The sequence below is a fragment of the Dipodomys merriami genome, unplaced genomic scaffold (assembly GCF_024711535.1).
Source record: "Dipodomys merriami isolate MVZ:Mamm:240054 unplaced genomic scaffold, mDipMer1.0.p SCAF_10, whole genome shotgun sequence".
In the NCBI taxonomy this organism is placed as follows: domain Eukaryota; kingdom Metazoa; phylum Chordata; class Mammalia; order Rodentia; family Heteromyidae; genus Dipodomys; species Dipodomys merriami.
The window spans coordinates 41625149-41647144 of NW_027202271.1; the positions used below are offsets into that span (position 1 = coordinate 41625149).

The window sequence follows — 21996 nt, forward strand, 5'->3', positions numbered from 1 at the left end:
CCTGGGGTGACCCAGTACTGTACACTGAAGTAGCAGCATGTGGCAAAACAATTCCATTTATCTCATGATGGTTAGGAAGCAAAATGAGAAAGGAAAAAGAGGGGCTGAGCCCCAACATTCCCTATAAGGACATATCCCCAATGACTAACCTCCCTCTACACTTCCAAGAGCGCTACAAACTAGGGGTAAAGCCTTTCACATATAGGTGTCTGGAAGACTTTCAAGACCCTGAATACGGCCTGGGTTGTATTTATATGCATTTGTCTAAATATGGGGGTATCATATTGCAGTAACTAATAGGCTTAGCTTTAAATCTAAGCTCTTCCACTTTCTTGAATTCTTTTTTTTTTTTTCAGTCTTAGGCAAGTTTTCTTAATCGCTCCGAACTTTAGTTTCCTTATTAGTTAAAAAAATGATAACAGAAATAAAAGCATGTCATGATAATATGAAATTCACAATGTTTTTGCTAGAATCAAGTGAAATAAACTCATATGGTCTGTGATACAGAGTTCCATTCTTGATTAGTAAGCAGCAAACACAGTAATAGTAAATAAGCAATAAAAAATTCAGCTGATTTTATGATTTCCTTATTCAACAAGCTACTCTTTCACTTCTTAAAACGCTTGTCTCTGGCCTATTTTTCATAAATGATCTTTTTCCTTGAAAGTGCAGAAAGATGAAGATAAAATTGGAGAAAACCTATTTTGATTTATTAGAATTGTGTTAAAGAAGGTAGTTAACATAAAATATGGCAGTAAAACTGTGAGGATTACTTTTATTAATCTATTCAGGCAAGCCTTAGAATTAAAGTCAGGAATGACTAACACTGAATTTACATTTTTTTACAGTTAGTGTTCTGTGGTCTGTTATTCTAGCAAAAAAAAAAAAAAAGATTATCTATTAATTGTCATTGGCTGTGACATTTGACAGTCTATCCCTTGTAGCCATTACACCAGTACCTATCAATAGAAACTCACTCCTCTGCCCATTTTAAAGATCTGAAGAGAGAAATTCAAAAAGGAAAATGTACTGCATGTACAGCCAGGAAGAGTTAAAGCCAATACAATATTTCATCTGTAACACTGTACAACATTTTCTCTTGACTCATATGGCCTGTAGTTCTATGGAGTAATAAATGAGTTATGTATTTACTGAAAATTAATCCTGTAGATGGCAAGCAAAGTAGCTTTTGCAATCTTCAATGGAATACATTTGCATATGAAATAGACTAGGGCAGTTGTTAAATTCTGCTGTTTAAAAGAAGAAAAGCCTATAAAAAAATAAATCCATAGCTCATTACTGAATCAAGCATGTGTTAATTTCACAATATCCCATGTGTATTTTCTGGGTATCTGCTCTGCTAGGCAACTGAAATCATGAAACTTTTGTTTTCCAAGTCCTATTACTGGCAACTCTTTTTACCATGTCAACTGCATTAGTTTTTTTTTTTTTAATTTAGTGTTCTTTGTAAACAGAGTGTGTATTTCTGAATACTGAACAAGCCACACTGAAACACTGCTGTACCAGCTCTTTGGGTGACAATCTTGGCCATAATTATCTAGACTTGTCAGAGGAAAGATTTCATCTTAGTTTTCTCATCTGTGAAATGGAATTAAAAAATACTACCTCCCCAAAGAAAAGTTTAATAAATAAATTAAACATCCTAGAGCTGCTCTCTACTAAATGCTATTCTGGACTAATTTTAGTTTGATTTTATAATACAATAGTGGAAACTAAAACAGCTACAAATTTAAATGTCAAACATTTGACATGCATCACAGTAAATTTCATCCCTTCAAGTTGAATCATTGATATGTGACATTTATACAGAAGTACAAACATTAAGTGGTCAAATGAGCTCTAAATTTAAGTCTTAGGGTTTAATGTTTAAAATTTAAATAACTATGTAAACACTAAGGACTCAGAATTAGCCCTCATATTATAAACATTAGATTTAAAAGTGTGTTGTTATTAGAAGCTTTTGCTAATTTTAAAATTGCTAAAATTTTTTAAATTTTGCTAATTTTAAAAATTTCAAGTAAAATGTGAAAATAAATAAATCAACCTAGCTCAATGCCCTAACATAATTTCTTTTAAAACCCAAGATTTGAATGGAAAAGAAGAAATCCAAAGCTGAGAAGACAGTTCAATGGTAGCACATTTGACTAATATGTGCAAGGCTTTAGGTTCAATTCCCAGCACTGCCCTCCCCCTCCCCCCAAAAAAAGGAGAAAAAGGAAAGAATTGTGTGTGCATGTATAGGTGTGTGTGTGCTCACGCATGCATGTGTGTACCCATACCAATCCTGGGCTTGAACTCGGTGTGGGCGCTGTCCTTTAGCTTTTTCATTCAAGTTCTCTACCATTTGATCTACACCTATACTTCCAGCTTTCTTGGAGAGAAGTATCTCATGCACTTTCCTTCCCAGGCTCATTGCAGACCATGATCATCAGATCTTAGCCTCCTATGTAGCTAGGACTATGGACACAAGCCACCAGTGCCCAGATCCATTAGTTTCTAAGCAATGTTAAGACATAGATTACTCTGGCTTTGACATATTATAAACACAAACGACCAATTTTAATCACTTTCCTGGGAAGGAAAGTGACTTCTTTAAAAAACAACAACAACAACAACAACTATGATTTGGGCTAAAAGGCATAGCTCAAGTGACAAGGCACCTGTCTAGCAAGTGCAAGGTCCTGAGTTCAAAACCCAAATACAGTTTAAAATACACACACACACACACAAGCAAAACAAAAAAATATGATTTGTTACAAAAGCAATGTGCTATATAAATCCTATTTTATAATTTGCTGTATCTTTACATAGTTCATTTCATCCAAATATTTAAAATATACAGTAATACAGTAATCACCTGTCTTCATTAATCATGAATGTTTCTAACCTCTTTGTCTGCCCTGCATTTCCACCTCCAGTGCAAACCATCTGGAGGAGAAGCCAAAAGCATCAGTCATTCCCTGTCCTGTGCTAACTTATCTTTGTAAAGAAGAGCAGAAGGATATAAGTGTCAGGGTCAATTGCCTGCCTGACAGAACAGAAAGGATCTCTGGGAAGGTGTAGCTCTCTAAAACCACCAGATATCCAGACCAAGGATAAACAAAGACTGTAGTTGATCATCAAAAATGGAACTCCCTGCGGGAAGCTGTGGCTCAGTCCTGCGATCCTACTTACTCAGGAGGCTGAGATCTGAAGGATCATGGTTCAAACCCAGCCCAGGCAAGAAAGTCTTTGAGACTCTTATCGCCAATAAATTTTACAGAAAAAAAGCCAGAAGTGGTTCTGTGGCTCTAGTGATAGAGTACTAGCCTTGAGCAAAAGAAGTTCAGAGACAGTGCCCAGGCTTTGGGTTCAAGACCCAGGACTGGCAAAAATAAAAATAAAAAATAAATGTAAAAAGAAAGGAAATCCCTAATGTGTTTTCTAGTTTGGAACTGTTAAATTGTCCATTTACACTGAAGCATAAATAATGATTCTAGGCATGATTGCTCAGGTTTGTTTTACAGGCCTTAGATTTTTTAGTTCACATTAGAAACTAGTTAAGATGAGAACATTGCCATCTTCCTTCCCTGGGCTCTTCCAGCTCACATTCTGCAGTGAATATAAATTTTAATAGTCAGGATACCCACATGGAGAGTGGCAAGATCATTATAACAAGTGATGCTCTCTGTAGCGATCTTAGAAATCAAGGAACTGGTGCGTTTTCAGGAGGCAGTTGTTTAGGGGAGCCTGGAGAAAGGGATCCCCCAGTATACAGCAGAAAACTCATTTAGCACAGGGAAGCCCCTAAAGGTTTCTTCACAAAAAGTCAGCCACTATTCAGTGGTGACACAGAGACACGCTACAATAAGAACACACAAAGGCACATTTAGAGGAAAACAGCCAATAATGAGATGTGATTGAGCCCTGGAGTTCAATAATGACACTGAAATGGGAAGGTCATTTGCTTCAGGGATTTTACCTCAAGGTATAAAAAGAGGATTGAGTTATAAGCAGCCACAAGGCTTTTGTTCTAAAGATGAATTTCTGTGGCTGGAAAGGCAACACAGAAATGTAACTACAAGGCAAAACACAAAGCCCCCAGGCGGGCTGTGTTCTGTCTCCCAGGTTTGCTCGGGCACACAATCATGCACAGAGCCTGCCCTTTTGACAGAGGTGGCCCAAACTAGCTTTGTCCAGACAATGCGGGGACTGAAGGCTCTACTCTCATCTTTTCATACCCTTTTGCATGGTCACCTTAGAGAGCAAAGACCTTGTAAGGCAACTGGGGATATTTCAGCTACTGTCGATGTGCTGGAACATAGAAAAAGCCACCTCACCCCTTTCCCAGACACAACTATGCTCTAATCCACAGCTGTAAAGAGCCTTCAGGCCTAAGCTCACTACAGTGCACAGAATAGAATTCCTGCATCCAGGTAACCAAATGCTAGTTAACTGCCATGGGGTGGGGAGGTGGGGAGGGGGAGAATAGGAGTGAATGAGGTAGAGGGCTGGAATAGTTTCAATTCTAAACTTTGTTTTAATGAGCAGTGAGCAATATTTGGCAAGCACTTTGAAATGAACATTATTGTGGTTTCCCCGGCTCAACTTGTGGCGGAATCTGTGGTTTCTAGGCTAAGGGAAAGTCCAGCTGGTCTTGGGATATTGTCACGTCAACAGAGAAAAAGATTGTATGGCCTTTGACACACAAGGAAAAGCTGTTGCCTGGCTTCCAAGCTTGCTTCACTCTCAGCTGAGGATGGGCGGTGGGCAAGAGTTCTTCCAAGGAACAGTTCTAGAGCCTGGCAAAAGCCAAGGCAAGCAGAGATTTGACAAGGTGTGAAGCACAGACACTACTCCTTTCTTTTTCCACCCGCTGACCCCAACTGCAGCCTCTCATCTTCACTGTCTTCTCAGGACTAGGACTTGAGTGTAACTCAACAACTAAGACTCAGTGACCAGCTCAAGGTCACACACCTATCAGGATATAGCATCAAGTCCAGGGGCCTTTCATCCAATTCTTACTGATGGTTTGTACAACAACTTCAGATTTCTCATTTTCTCCCTCTTCATTGAAATCCCATGAACAAAGGTGTTGCAGACTTCTTTAAACCTTACCTTGTGTAAACTCATCCCCTGAGGCTATCTACTTTGTCTTAGGACTAGTCCTCACTACCAGAACTTAGATTAGGAGAGCAAAATTAGCTTCTTCCAATTTAAGTACCAATCTTTCTCTATGGGGGAAGGGAGGAAGTGTTGTGGAGCTTGAAATGCCTGGTCTTTGTCCCTGAGCTCTTTTGCTCAAGGCTAGTACCCTATCACTTTGAGCCACAGTGCCACTTTCAGTGTTCCGGTGGTTAATTGGAAATAAGAGTCTCAAAGACTTTTCTGAGTAGCTAGGCTTACAGATATGAGCCACTGGCATCTGGCTATAAATATTCTTTTTCTTTTTTTCTCTTTTGTCAGTTGTAGGGCTTGAACCCAAGGCCTGGGCTCTTTTACTCAAGGCTAGCACTCTTCTACTTTGAGCCACAGCACTATATCCAGCTCTATGGTGGTTAACTGGAGATAAGAGTCTCATGGACTTTCCTGCCAGGGCTGGCTTTGAACCATGATCCTCAGATCTCAACCTCCTGAGTAACTAGGATTACAGGCATGAGCCACTGACACCCAGCTGTAAATACCATTTACAAGCAGCATATAAAGTAGCTAAAAGCGGAACAGTCTAAATTTAAATCACCTTAGTTTCTCCCCATTGGCTAGTTAGAATCATAAAACAATGGTGAAAATATACATTCATACTGGAGCAATGGCCATATAAATCTCAAAACTAAAAGAAGCTTAGGGCATGCAGGTTCACATCTATAAATCCAGCTTTGGAGGCTGAAGCAGAAGCACAAGATTTTGAGTTCAGAAGAAGTCTAGCTTCCATGATAAGACCCTCTCTCTCGAAAAATTAAAATAAAAAAAAAAAAAAACCTAAAGAAAGGTTCAATGTTCATTCATTTGGCCTCTCGGCATTTTAGAAAGAGAAAATGTTGGGACAGGCATTTAGAAATCACCTAGTCCTACTTTTCTCATTTCTCAACTGAGCAACAGCTTCAAGGAAGTCCAAAGGATTTCCCAAAGTCACACAAGTCAGTATCCAGGTTAATGAAAGAAGTCAAGTCTCTGAATACCCAGGTCAATGTGGCAGCCTAAAAAAACAGTAAGATGTAACCAAAGGAGGCAAAGAGAGCTGCATCAAGAATAGATTTCCTTCAAATGACACACATAGTGATTAAAAAAAAAGAAGAAGAAGAAGAAGCAAGAGGCCTAATTATAAGAAAATCTATGTTCTTTTTTGGACAGACAAAAATAGGTAGGGATAGGATAATGATAATCCTTGCAAATTCAGGGCCCCTGTAAACAGTATTTAGTATGCTCCAAATGAAGAGAAAAGGCTCACACACCTTGCTGCATCTATAAATCAGAAGTCTCTAGTCAATGGTTTCCATGAAACAAAGTCCACACAAAACAACCCTGAAAGCAGCATATATTATAAAAGCATCTTGGTGTCCTCTCAATTTGTTTTATAAATTGTTCTGACTACACAGGTGACTAAGACCAAGACCAGAATTCCTGCAGCTGCTCACGACTCACGCACTAGAAAAGCTAAAAGATCACTGCTCAGAGATTTATATCCAAATGCCTTACTCTGATTTACAAAAGGGAACATTAAGGTAATTTAGAAGAGGAGGAAAAATAGCCTTACACTTGGATAATGAAAAAATAAAATGTCACTGCATGTTGCCTGGTAGAGACAAGACACCCTGCAGAAATGAATGCATGGCCTCCCTCAGAAAAGCAAGGGTGAGGACATAAGGGAGAAGAAGCTGACCAAATGCCTTTGGTCTAAAATAAAACAAACCCTCACTCGCATCCATAAAGAACTTAGAAAGAAAGTGTTGAAACAGGAAGCTAAGGCAGAGAAGATGTCCATTTTCTGTTTCTGTTTCCTATTCCAATTGTCTTGTTCATTTTCACTTTTGCAAAGTTCACTTCACATTATCTGTGCCTACAATATCACTTGTGTTTCTGCACATTTCTAGTTCGACATGTACTCTGACAATTAATAATTAGATATCAGCCTACAATGGGAAAGGATGGATCTAGATTTAAAAAATACTTGGGCTCTTGCTTTGCTCATGGAACATCATTTACTTGAAATAGCTCAGCTTTTCTCTGCCTTACAAAAGTAAATGGATAGATAATTCTCTTCCCAGGAGCAATAAACTCAGACTGTATCAAAAGGAATCCATTGTGCTGGGCCAGAGTTACATCAAATATCCTTTAGTCCTCACCACTACTATCTGAGAAGAATCTTGACAACTACTTTATAAACATCATACAGATTACAAAACAGAAATCTCAAGAAGTGGAACCATTTGCCTAAGGTCATTTGTCTCACAAGTGGTAAAACTGGAATTGGAAGGGAAGTCTTTAGAGATTGAAGCTTAGAATCCTTCCTCCAGCCTTGCTTCAGGTACTTTCCCCAAAAGGAAAGGAAAATGCAAGAAGTCACCAAGAGTGAAACACAAGGTATTTGAGAAGAGGCTGTCTTTCATGCTATTTAAAGTGGTGGTAAGATTTCAATCACCTACCTATAATTAAAGAATAAACGTGATTCACACCCTGCTATCTACCAATCAGCCATTAAACATAAATAAAATTTAGCAATTTAATTGGTTTGGCATGGACGTTCAGATTTCCATATGGTTATTTTCCTTGTTTTATGTTAAATGTAATCGACTTAGCACTTGAATTTTAAAGTCTTGGCAGAATCTATCAATTAAAAGCTACATAAATTAGGATGATTGATTCAAGACACACATTTCAAAGTGAGTGATCGTAAGGACAAGACTTTACAATGTTCTTTTCATAAATATGTTAATTTTTTCTATAAAGCACACTTACTTAGATTGTTGCCAATGTGACCAATTTCTTAGATGAAAAAAAAGAAAGGGATATTTTCTTTGGAATAGTGAAAGCAAAAAATTCTATTTGCTTTTTCCTTGAAAGCATCAGTGTACACAAAATGGTTTTTTCTACATTCATAAAATGAATCTTTCCTATCTGAAAGATGAGCCTTTCAGAAACTGACCAGGATCATGAAACCTATAGAGAAACTAACATATTAATAACTGTGGCCTTGAGTAATGAAGCTGGCTAAAACATGATGCCCCAATTGTTATTTATGACATCAAAGTATTATGTACTTTTAAATAAATGGCTGTACAATGGAAGAAATACTTTTTTTAAGCCAAAGCCACAGTTCCTTAGAAATAGTAAAATCACACAACATGCAGAGTGAAATCTAAAAAAAAAAAAAAAATGCAAAATACTTTTGTTTCTACAGACTTACATCAAAATATGCAGTCACAATTGGTCTTCATGATTATTGCCTGGTACGTGTTTTCCAAATTCTGACATCTATCACATGTACTAAGTAAATGAAACAATCATTCATCAAGCCCCAAGTGGCTGCTGATGGAAATTTCACACTTATTTAGCTTGACTGAAAGGCCAGAATGCCTATGTTCCCAAAATTTTTGGTGAGCTGTGATACTCAAAGTTCTTTAAAATATTATTACATTTTCTTCTTATGCATGTAATAAGAGTATTGGACCAGTTGGCTTACAGTGGCTCTCTGAGATTAGTGTTATCTTTATAGGGGACTATTTAAACTATTGAACACCAGTAGGTATTCCTTCTTGGCATAGACAACATTAGATTTAATTTTTTTAAGGCCACTAAATTCTATTTCTTCATGTCCAACGTCCTTACACTACTCTCCATCCATCCAGAGTTGCACAGAAAAATGTCTCGGCAACTTTTGGTTTAGAAAGAGAATCTAATCCCTTCATTCATTACCATGGATTAATTTATTGATTTGGTGCTATTTCCAGGGCCCTCCTTTTGCAATGACAGGAATGTGGAATCGCTGGCAGTACCCTTAAAAGAAACCTTGAAGGTCATTAGATCCTGAGCAATGAATGCCTTCATTCAACAAGAGCCTGCCCTCAGCCCCTTTAACATCAGCAAGCTGTCTCAAAGGGCCTGCACTTTAACTTGGTCTGCACAGGTCACATTTCTAAAATACTTCCCTTGCTTCAAATGTCTCTGGTCGGCAGCATTGAGTCACTAATGCCACAGCCACAGTGTTTCAGGCTAGACTGACCTCTTTCTAGTTTTCAATGGAACTATTCCATGTAATCCTATTTACATGGCCATTTAATCAAAGAGAGAAAGCAGATTACAAAAGCTCACATTTATTTTGCACAGAGGGTGTAATGATCATCAATCCCATTGACCCTCTGAGTGACTCGATAGTCATTGCTCTGCTTTGGTCTGTTGGACCTTAACCTGAGCTGTCTCCAGTTCTCTAGTTTAAACGAGGAATTGTGCTCTCTTCCTGAACCTAGGGCTCCTCCACCCAGATCTCACCACCACTACTCTTTCCAACAGATGCTACTATACAAAGGAATACCTTCCCCGCCCTTGTTTATCATTCTACAAAGCAGAAAGCATGTATACATCAAGCCAGCACAATGCAACTTTTCTTTGTTGCAAGAATCTTTCATATTTGCGTGGAAACTGCGGTGAGTCTGGGTGTGGTGTCCGTCCAGTGCCTCACCTAATAAACCAACCTGCTTCTAAAGAGTGGAGACAGGTCCTTCAGGACACTTCTGCTCTTACAGACTCTGGGAGAGGACTTTAGAGAATCAGCTTTAATCCAGGCAATATCCCTTCCCCACCCGGGTGGAAAGGCTTTTACTTTTCTTAGTTCTTTCTTAATGTGCATATCTCCATGCCGAATCATTTCTTTATCAGCCACTGGAGGGTCATTCTGCAAAGCTTTTTTTTTTTCAAGACACCAGGATGCCTTCGTTCTAAACCGACGATCTGTACAAACCCTCCGTTTTCCTCCCTCCCCACTTCCTTTCCACTGGCGATTGCAATCTCCGGTGGAACGTCTGGGACGGCGAGGGCAGCCTTCCCAACCCGGGGCAGATAACACCGAACAATTCCAATTCTAAAAGGAAGAAGTGAGACGACCCAGCCAGAGAGGTGCAAAGGGGTTAACCCGGACGGGCGGCCCTTCCTCAAGCAGGACCCAGTTTCTTGTCTCCAGGAAGAAAAGAATCGAATTGTACTCCCCTCGGGGAGTGTTTTACCCACGGTACTTTATAGATGGGGCACAATTTGGTGGCACTGGGAAGCATCTCAAGATCATTCCAGGTGCACTTTTTTAATGTAACTCCTTCTCCCCTGCCCCCTCCTTTGTAGTGGAAGACAGGGGTGAATGCACGATCGAGGTATCACTCCATCTAGAGCTCGGGAGAAGGCCCACCCAGAGCTGCAAACTAGCCACACACCGCTGGGAAGCCAAGTTTCCCGGGCCGGGGAGTTTCCCCCCGCGCCGCGCCGCTGAGCGCACGCATCCTCGGGGAGCTCGGGGTTTGTCTGGGCTCCAGCAGCCGCATCCCAACCGCGCGCCCGCAACCACGTCCCGCGCCCACCCACCTGGGGACCGCACAAAATTGATCTAGCTCTCCCGAGCCAGCGAGGGTGGAGTGCTTCTTCATCGCCTGGAATCCATGAGAAGATGTCTCCCGTGCAAAGACCTGGTGGGGTTACCCGCCGCCCCCCCCCCACTCTCTGCCACGATAACTTAAGAACTCCCTGGCCAAAGAGCCGACCCTGAGGATCTATCTGATCGGAAAAGCCGTTTCCAACTGACAGCTCCAAAACTTGAGTAGGACCGCGGTTCCAAACTTGTCCACCACCGGCTCCCTACCATCATTCCCACTCCCTTCTCCCCCTAAGCACAGCCGGCTGGGCGGCGTGGACTCTACACCACGCCTGCCCCCCACGACTCCCGACCCCGCGCCCTGGGGGCTCACCCGGGCGGGCGCAGCCCCCGCAGGTCCCGGACGCCCGCTCCCAGGACGTGCCGGTTTCTCCGTAGCCCGGGGCGCGAATTTTCTTGGAACGACTCCGACCTTCTCCCACACCCCACACCCCACACCCCACCCTCCACCCCGGCCCCCGGGCGTGCCCTCACTCACTTGTGTCTTCTTCATAAGGAAAGGCAGCGCTGCGATCCAGCCCAGGCAGCGGTGTGGCGACTCCGTTTAGCTGTTCTGGAGCTCCAGCATATTGCACGAGCGGCGGCGGCGGCGGCGGCGGATAGTCCGAGCATTGGGTAGCCCCGAGCGCAGGGTCCACGGCCCCCGTGCGGCTCTCCGCGGCGCTCCCGGGTCCAGGCGCGAGGCAGCGAGTGAAGCTGGGGCCGCCGCCGCGCCGCCGGCGCTTTTATACCGCGCCCTCCCGCCCGCTCCGGACACGCCTCCTTCCCTTCCGGAGCCCCGGCAGCCGCGCTGCGGACGGGGCGAGGCGGGAGACGACGGGCGGGGAATAACCCCCTCCCCCGCAAGAAGTTGGAAGGTTTAAGGCCTTGGGTGTTGCACCCCTTTCCCCCCTTGCCGGAGGGGGCCTTGGGCGCGCACGAGCGAAGGGCCGGCGAAGCGGGGCCGCCAGGGGCGCCTTGGGCGAAGCTTAGCAACCTGCAGCCGGCGCTCCCCGCAGCGGGCTGGGCGCGCGGGGCGTCCCTGGTCGGCCTCTGCGCTCGCTCGGTGTTCCGCGCTCCGCCGGGGCTCACCTGGCACCGCCTTGAGACAGGAGAAGCCAGAGCTGGTGTCTGATGATTAGGTGGTGCTGGGCGAGGAGTGCGCTGGCTCTGACTGAGCAGAGATTTCACCCCGCCCTGCTTTAGAGAGAGATGGAGAGAGAGAGAAAGAAAGAAAAGTTTAATCGAATCTACACGGCTAGGTTATTCTCTTTGAACGATTGTTTCGTGAAAGAGGAATGTTTATACTATTTAAGGAATCATTGGCCAGGTTTAAGTATTATTAAGAGAGATGCTATTCACAGAATGTTTTATGACTGTTGTGGCTTTACAAACTTAAATTGAAAGAAAATAAAGCCCGATTGACTATTAAACGTGCAGGTTTGTCAACACAGCAAGGGCAGCTTTAATCATCTGAAGGTGCTAACATTAATAGCAGCTAACACCGTATATAAAGCTCTTATGTATTCTGGACACAGCCCCAGTGCAAAGACCTTTACATAAATTATCTCATTAAATCTTTCTGTGGATCGATCGTTTCCTTGGATCTAGTGGATAAATCATATATATTATATACACATACATATGTATGTATATATAAAGATAAGTGTGATGAACACTATATACATGTATATACATTATATATATGATATGTATACCATACTATGTACTACATACAGTATGTACTGTATATAGTATGTGTGTATGTACACATATGTGTACAATTTACTATATATGCATGTATGTCCTATTTTAAGGTATAAGACTCAACCTTCGAAAGGTTAGTTTGACCAAACAACCACCATCCTTAGATAGCAGCAGTCTGGTTGAATTTCCGTTAAAAAAAAACAAATCCAAACTAAAGCATTCCTGATTTTCCAAAATGCTTCAATATTTATTTCTATAACAATATTAAAATGCATCGTATTATTTTTAATCAAAGTGTTAACTAATCTTTATTTTGTATATCAGCAAGTATGATATACAAATTTAAGAACGTTATTTTCTTAAGAGTAGGACACCCTTAATTAGTTGTTTATCTTGGTTTAAAATATACATGATAAACCTTCAGCCATACCAGAAATTAAAAAAAAAAAAAAACTAAGTAAACGTTGAGGCTCACTGTGATTGTTTCCTATTGCTGCTGTAAACGCTTAGCACATATTAAGTGTGTCAAACAAGACAAATGTATCTTTGAGTTGGAGGTCAAAAGTCCAAAATGGCTCTCACTGGGCTAACATCAGCTGTTAGCAAGACTGCATTCTTTCTGAGGGAGAATTCATTTCCTTGACTTCCCCAGCTTCTAGAGACTGTCAGCCTTGCTTGGCTTACAGTGGTCTTGTTTTCAAAGGCTTAAGGTCCTTCAGTCAAACCACTCTCTCATCTTCAGCCTCCCTTTTACACTCCTAAGGATTTTGGTGTTTGTATGCGACCTGATTGGTAATCCAGGATCATCTGCACAATTGAAGATCAATTGTTTAGCAACGTTAACTCCATATAAAGTCTTAATTCTTCTTTGTCCTGGCATTACCTGGTAACAACATATCTACAGATTAAGACAATAATACCCCGGAGGGTAGCATGCTATTTTTGTATTTACTACTCTGGACAGTAAACAAATTCTCAAAGAGTAGCAGTAAGAATAATGGGCTCAATACGTCACTATTCATCCATGTGACTATCCATGGACTCCTACATAGTTAGAAAAATCAAATATTTAAGAAAGAGAAAATTGAAAGCATTAAATAACGTATTTTATTTTCAACAGATTCTGTAGCACCATTTTGAACAAGAATAGAATAAAGGTTGAAAACAGCAGCCAATGTGACCCTTTGGAAAATTATTAAACTAAGTGGTTCTTCTCTGGTAATCCTACTCCTCACAGACAGAGACACCCTTGGCTATCATGTTGCTTTGCCAGATTCTTCCAGATAGTTTCAGGGCCAATACTCCTAAGATTTAGTTATTTAGTCTAATAGGAAGTGAAACAATTTTGAGGACAATTGGTTCTATTTCAAATTCTACTCCAGGCTGTGAGATCTGGTCTCAAAATTTTGGCAATGTGATATCCGTAATTATAAATAGATGCACAGATTAACTCAATCATTTGTCAAGTGAGTATATACTTTTTTTTTAAAGTCTAATTTAAAAATACTGAGGAATAGTATTTTAAGTGGGCAGATGCTTAAAACACTGTTGTCTATTGATTACCCATATAAGAATTAGCTGTATGAAGAATTAGTGTATGAATAAGATATGATAGCTTTAGCATAGCAAATGTCTTTGGTAAGAGTCAAGTATTTGGACAGGGGGTAATTTCCTCCAGTATTATTAAAATATATTTCAAAAATAAAAATTGCATATGTTTGTCATGTAGAGCATGATATGTTGATGTGTATATACATTGTGAAATTATTAACTCTAACATATGTAGCCTCAAACATCCATTATTTGGAGGGAAGATGAAAATATTTAAGATAATCATTAACTATAGTCACTCTGCTTTACAAAAATCTTCAGAATTTATTCCTATGAAGCTAAATGAACTTTTCTGTCCTTCCTACAACAACAAAAAGTTTTCTGTCAATTTATATTCTATATAATGTGCAACAGTAAGTAGACAATAGGTAGTGTTGGTTATGAATGCTACTGAAGCCTGGGAACCATAGACTGTACTAATTTTATGAAGTAAATTAGAAGGAATAGCCTGATGAGTTGGGAAGGATTTAAAGAAAGCAGATTCTGAATCTATCTAACATACACTTTATTGTTTGTCATTCATCTGCTGTATTCATCTGACACACTCTTCTTCCTTCTCTTCTTTTTCCCATCAGTCATCTTTGTCTTCTCCTCATTACCACTCTGTGTCTCTAGCGACAATAATGTTGTCATTTATTTTCTTGCTTGTAACTCTTAATTCATTTTCTGTTGCTCTAACAAAGTTCTTGAGACTGGGTAGTTGATAGAGTCAAGGTCAATTTAACTCATTATCCTAGAGCCTGGGAAGTATAAGAACATGGCACTGGCATCTTCTTGGAATTGGTAGAGAACCTCATGCTGCTTCATCAGATGGTGGAGGGCATCACATGGCTGAGCCACAGGGAGCACTAGGAGCTTACATAACAGAGCTGCACCCATGATAACCCATTAGTCTATAAGAGAAATAATGTATTCATGAGGGCTGAGCTGTCAGGGCCCAATCACCTCTGCAAAGTCCCACTTCCCAACGCTACTACTCTGAGGACCAATGCTCACACATGAGTTCCAGGGACATACACAAATGCCACTGCAACTCACACTGTTTCATAGCAATCAGGTGTGTAATCGGATTACTTAAAGTTAAGTCAAATGTACATAAAGATATCAAAGGGGTTATAAAAACCTTGCATGCAAACCAATGATTGTAGGTAAGCTCCAGGAGATCAGAAATTAGTTGGAAAGAACAGCCCTTTCTTTGTGTGTGTAGCAGTACTGGGCTTTGAACCCCGGGCCTTGGACTTGGTAGGCAGGCATACTTTCTCGTGAGTCACGTCCTCTTGAAAGAACAGATGTTTCAATGAGACTTTTGAGAGAAGCCAAAAGCCAGTATTCAGTCTGTGAGCAGAAGAGAACCAGTGAACTACTTAAAAGTTAATGATAATACATGCCTATAAATCCTTGCTCTTGGGAAACAGAGACAGTAGAATCCCAAATTCCAGGCCAGCCTGGACTATGTAAGAGATCCTGTTTCAAAATAAACTAAATGAAGTCTGAAAGTTAATATAAGGCTGGGTTAAAGCGGGCATTGGTGGTAATCCCAGCTACTCAGGAGGCTGAGATCTGAGGATGGCGGTTCAAAGCCAGCCCAGGCAAGGAAAGTCTGTGAGACTCTTATCTCCAATAAACCACCAGGAGAAAACTGGAAGTGGCACTGTGGCTCAAGTAGTAGAGCACTTGCCTTGAGCTGAAGAGTTGAGGGACAGTGCCCAGGCCCAGAGTTCAAGACCCATGACCAAAAAGAAAAGGATGGGTTATGTTCCAGATGGACAGGAAGCCTGAGGATACTATCCAGAAGTAGTAGGCTTCCATCCCAACATTCAGAGAGTTCAACATGTCACATGTAGAAAGTGTTCTTGTGATTAGGCAGACTTGCATATTCACTATGCTAGTTGATTCTTGGTACTTTCTTAAAAGTTAATTTATTGAAGACTATTCACAGCTAGGAACCTGGAATAAGGAAACTTGTCGGGGATACTATTTCTTAGAGGGAAGGGTACAAGGAGTGTGATGGAGGGAATGAAATTGACTAGAGCACAGCATTGACCTGGAGCAATGACATTCCCAACCCCTATATAACTGCTATAGGATAATGAGAGACAGACAGACAGAGACAGAGACAGACAGTTAGAAACAAAGAGAACCTATAGAAGAGAATTTTCTTAGTTGCCTTCTAAGGCATTGCTGTTAGAAGACAAGTTAAAGACAAGTTTCATTTAGTGAATAAAATGTGCAAGTCTTTCGTGTGTAAAAGCAATAGCTCAGGTAGGCACCGGTGGCTCATGCCTCATTCCTAGCCAATCAGGAGACTGAGATCTGAGAATCATGGTTCAAAGCCAGCCCAGGCAGGAAAGTCCATGAAACTCTTATTTCCAATAAACCACCAGAAAACCAGAAGTGGTGTTGTAGCTCAAGTGGTAGAGCGCTAGCCTTGAGCTGAAGAGCTGAGGGACAGTGCTCAGGCCCAGAGTTCAAACCCCATGACCAACAAAAAAAAAAGAAAAAAATATCTCATATTCATCCCAACTTTGTATCTATCTTCTTTCACACACACACACACACACACACACACACACACACACACACACACACACACACACACACACACACACACACCACACACACACACACACATTATTTTCATTATTCTTCTTTACAAAGAGGCTACCCAAACTGAGACTAGTTTTGTCATACAAAAATAGACCAAAGGAAACCCTCTCTTCCTGACTTTGGATGACTAGGGAAGGGGAAAAGGAGAATAAGAGACTTAGAGCAGGGCCTACTTGCTAATATATATATATATATATATATTTTTTTTTTTTTTTTTTTGGTTTGAACTCAGGGCCTGGACTCTGTCCCTAAGCATTTTTTTTTTGCTCAAGGCTGGCCCTCTACTACTTGAGCCACAATACTACTTTGATTTTGAGTGGTTAATTGGAGACAAGAGTCTCATGGGGACTTTTCTGCCAGGGCTGGCTCTGGGCTGGCTTCAAACCATGATCCTCAGATCTCAACCTCCTGAGTAATTAGGATTACAGACATGAGCCACCTACTCTTGGCTTAGATGCTATAATTTATTTTTAAACTAATCTTGCTGGTTGCTCATGCCTGTAATCCTAGATACTCAGGAGTCTGAGTTATAGAAAAATGAGGTTCAAAGCCAGTCTGGACAGGGAAGTGTTTGAGACTCATCTCCAAAATAATCAGCAAAAAGCCAAGATGGAGGCATAGATCAAGTGGTAGAGTACCAGCCAAGTAATCAGGTAGCCCTGAGTTTTAACCCAGGTATCAGAGAAACAAACCTTCCCAGTGCTTGGGAACAAGTTAAGAAGTAGACATATTAAATAATAATATCTGAATAAATTTTGGTATTCTGATAATATTCAGTTTTCTTTTCTTAAATTTGCATTGAGATAGGATTTCATTCCAGTTATGATAAGGTGTTCTTCTGAATATTGAAGCTGCCTTGTAGAAGTTTAGAAGCTGTGGTTGTGGGTTGTCACTGAAATTCGTACATTTTGAGAAAGCATTTTAATTTTATGTATTTGATTGATTTTAAAGGGTTGCATTGTAGCATGAAGAATACATTTAAATAAAATGAAATTCTAAATTAAAAAAAAAAAAGATTCACTCCTTATGTAACTGCTTTCCCTACTAAAATCTCTTTGGTGACTTGCCATTGTTCTTGAGGTAAAGTATCTTCACAAAGAAAATAAATTCTAAGATTCTTCACTATTTGGCTGCAATATTTATAGCTCCTGAAGCTCATGTATTGTATGATCCACCTCCTTTTAAGTAGCTATATTGGACATCTCCACATTTCCTCTGAAATCTTTGTTCCAGTGTTCACATTGTTCTTTGGGCCTGGAGTAGCTTTTCCTTCTGTTTTCTGCCTGAAATCTCCTTTTCATTACTGAATGCCTAGTTCAAATATCACTTCCTCTTTGAAGCAGAATAGTTGCTCGTCCTTTACAGCTTCAATTAGGTTTACTATTAATGGGGAAATTAATTTGTAATACATGAGCCTCCACTCAGTGAAGGAGAAAGGGGTGCTGCTCAGAAACTTCTAAGTAAAAGAATAAAATGGGTCACAAGCATTTCATGGGGCTACCTCTGAGAGAAAAATGCACATAGAACTTATCAGTAAACTATTTTTTGTATCATTCTCTCTTTTTTAAGATTTTTAAAACTTTTATTGCAAAGGTGATGTAGAGGGGTTATGAGTAATGAGTACATTTCCTTTTGAAAAGTGTCACCCACCCCTCCTCATTCTCTCCCAGTGTTTCCCTTCCCAGCTTCTCTCTTTCCCTCCCGAAGTTATATAGTTCATTTCCAACATAATATCTAGTAGATTTTGCTGCTGAATTTGTATCATTCTTTACGACTATGGGTTTAATATAATTTTTTTAAATTTTTCATTATTTTTAATAAAAGAAATAAGGTTTATTTTTATTAAACTGAAGCCGAATTTTGGCAAAATTTAATTATACAGCTAATTTGAAGCTAAAGCAATTAAGACCCTATATGAGCTAACATATGACACAATGAAAGGGAGAATCTGTAGCTCCAGAACTGACTCATGTAACAAGTTTCAATTCATCCAGAAGCGTATTTCCAAGGAATCCAGGTCATAGAGTAAGTATTCGAACCTTGAAAGTAAAAGAAGTAAACACTATTTTTTGAGAGAAGTCAGAGTCTTTTTGTATTGCCCAAGTTAGCCTTCTGGGTCTTCAGCCACTATTATTTGCTTTTTTTTAAAATTATTATTTGTTGATCTATTTATTTAAGGAGGTGTCAGGATCGCTCATTTTTTAGTCAAGGCTGACTTCAAAAAATTCTTCTGCCTTACCTTTTTGAGTGCTTGAATTACCAGCATGTACCACCATGTTTGTGACGATTTTATCGGTGATATATTTTTCATGAGATGGTGATTTTTTTGGAGAATAATTTCTAGGAAAGAAAAACATGAAATTTATTTTTCTCAATGAAATGTATATTATGGGAATATACTTCTCTATAAATTATGGGAATATACTTCTCTATATTTTATGTTCTCTAAATATAAGAGAGATTTGGATACATATGCTCTACATGCTCATATCTTGTAATACCAGAACTTTACGAATTTTACACATCTTTATTCTCCATAGGTATATAAAACTCTATTATACTATTGCACAATGTTGAATAATTTTACATTAGTTTTCACATATATCTCATAGATTGTATGCATATGAAATAAATTAATTTAGGGCAGTGTTTTTGGCAGTGATATTCTATTTCAGTGATTTGGTTTTAAAAGAGATTTGTGACTTCAACTGTGGCAATGTTCTTTTTTTATATTCTATTTTTGAAATGTGTGACCTCTAATGAATCATTTCAATGAGAAGTTTCTAGAGTATGGCTTATTGCCTAACTGACAAGTTTGTTCTGTGACACTTGAAATGACAAAGCTAGTGAAGAGTGTAGGGGTAGAGAGAAATGTACAAGATGTAATGCAACTCCCCTAAGTGATCTCTCCTAACAAAAGTACATAGAATCATAGAGAAGCTATCACCTAGTTGCAACTTCCTTCTTCTTTGCAGGTTGGTGATAGTGAGGAAGAAGGAATAGATCTGATATTAAGGCATCTAGAAGAGAGATATGTTTTTCTAATGTTGATTCATTCCACGGTCTGAAATGGTAATCATGTAGTTACTTTTCTTTTCCTTTCTTTTAAGTAGATGTGCAGCTTGTTCAGACAAATAGCAGATTTTTTTCATGTCTCTCTCCAACGTCATCAGACCACTTATCAAGCTTGGATAAAAGACATTTGTTAACAATGTACCTCATTGTCTGTATTTTCTCTCAGCTAGAAACTTACTATTTGCAGTGACCCCATCTTTAGAGGTTATGGGGATCTTGACCAGCTTTAAACCAGAAGCCTTGAGGGAAGAGATGGCTTTGGGGATGACAAGATTCAAACTTTGACTGTCTGTGAAGAAGCCCCAGACAATGTCATCAGTGGCCACATGCACCTTTCCCACATTAATTCTCATTAGCCTGATTCCATCTGAGGTTGTCACTCTGTTAAGATAACAGATTTTTTATCCTGAGAACTACAGTCAAGCTGAGACTAAGGATGCGAAGAGATGACTATAGGCATAATTCTCAATTTCATACACCTATCACTTATTTGTCATGATAAGAAATGAATGCTTAAATTGAGTTAATTCTTGCTACTATGTCTTTCATTTCCTGAAAAATACACAGTATAGTAGTATTGCATTTGTACTATTTATTTGAGTGGGGCTATATTCCACATGTTATGTGAACATTCTGTGCAGGAATTGTAGTCCTGAAATGAAGTCTCATCCTCAGGAAGATAGTAACAGAAGCACTTTTTTTTTTTTAACAGATCTATATTACCCAAGAATGTTGAAAATGTCTCAGAAAAAAGCATATTTTTCTTATTCATAAATATCATACTATAAGTAAAAATGGCAGCCTCTTAGCCATCATCATTAATGAAAGAAGAGAGCTCTCACTGGTAAAACTCAACTTTTCAGAATATATGGGTTAGTTAAATTATTTTACAGACATAAACATGAGAAAGGTATAAAATTTCAAGGAGGTCTAAAGTTTTTATAGAAAAGATGATAGGGAATTAAAATAGCCTGGTTTCTCATTCAGCTATTGATTCCAGGAATAGGAGTTTGTCTTGAGCAAATAGCATTGAAAGACATATTCAATTGTACCAAGGTTTGGGTCTTCATCAAACTTTAAAGAATATATTTTGTATAGTCTGATTTATATTCACATGTTAATGTATTGTTACAAATTTGTCCTGATTTAATTAGCTCTTTTTTTCTACCAGTACATACTTTTGAAAAAGTACTATTTTTCTTTGAAGTAGAAGTTTGGGCAAAGTTATTGTGAATTAAATGTATATTAAAATTTTAAGTATGTGGAGCCACCAGGCACAGTGGCTCACTCCCATAATCTTAGCTATTCATGAAAAGTGGTTCAAGGGCAGACTAAGCAAAAAGTCAGTGAAACTTCATCTCAACAACAACCTAAAATTAGCTGTGCACTGTCATTTGTGTCCGTTACCCCAGACAAAAGGGGGGTGCTGTTGAAGTGACTTATGTGGTAAAGCACCTGCCTCACAAGGATACGGTCCTGAGTTCAAACCCCAGTATCACCAAACATGAATACATGTGTGAGAGCTATTTTCACAGATACTTTACAAATGCATGTTACAGTTTGAAATCAGAATATTTTTTTCATATCTTTATAGGTGGCCAAACCTGACTTGCTTTCCATCGGATCTGATGGCTACAGAATCTGCTGTAGAGAACCTAAGAGTTGTGTATACTGAAAGAGTTTGAGGGCAGTTTATAATCACGCATGGAACACTTACTAAGCAATACATGTATTGCTTCAAATTAAATTGTGCTCAACACAATAGTACTTCACAACACTTCTGCTGTTATTTGTTGTTGTTGTTCTTGTTTGGAATAAGCCATTCATGCTTAGTGTGGTCATTATTTGGGGAAAGTGAATTAGGATGATCAAGTCCACCTGTGAGGTGGGTACAATTACCCTGGTTTACAGATGAGGAAATTATGTCTCAACATAGTCAAAGTATAGCCCCACCCCCAAAGTCACCAAACTAGATAGTGGTCAATTTGACATTCAACCTGTGTTTTGGTGATTCTAAAAAGTTCACAGTTCTCATGATGATGTTTTCCGATATTCTTTAATAATTCCTTATTGTTCAAGAGAAACATTTGTAGGCAAAGAAGCCAGTAAAATATTTCTGATACTGTAGTATTTACATCATGGGGTTTTCTTTTTTTAATTTTTAAAATTTTTTATTTTATATTTTATTATTTTTTATTGTGAAAATACCGTACAGAGGGGCTACAATTACATGGGCAAGGTAATGAGTACATTTATCAAGCATTTCTTATCTGGGCTTAAAGGTTAAAAAAAAAAAGTAATGTCAAATCCTAGAGCATGCTGGGTAGCTACTAGGACTGCAGGATAATTAGACATCTTTCAAAGCAGTACACTAGGCATGGAAA

The 21996-nt window shown here is 39.5% G+C and overlaps 1 protein-coding gene across 2 annotated transcripts in view; it reads right to left on the reverse strand.

The window, feature by feature from the left end:
• Kitlg (KIT ligand) overlaps positions 1 to 11330 on the reverse strand; it is a 79177-nt gene extending 67847 nt beyond the window's left edge. The window contains exon 1 of one of the 2 annotated variants that reach the window (XM_069989572.1): positions 11112 to 11330. In XM_069989572.1, the coding sequence (XP_069845673.1) occupies positions 11112 to 11126 (15 nt within the window). In that variant the 5' untranslated portion in view covers positions 11127 to 11330. The remainder of the gene's footprint in view (positions 1 to 11111) is intronic. The other variant, XM_069989573.1, reaches the window with a different exon arrangement.
• Between the last annotated feature and the right edge of the window lie 10666 nt (positions 11331 to 21996).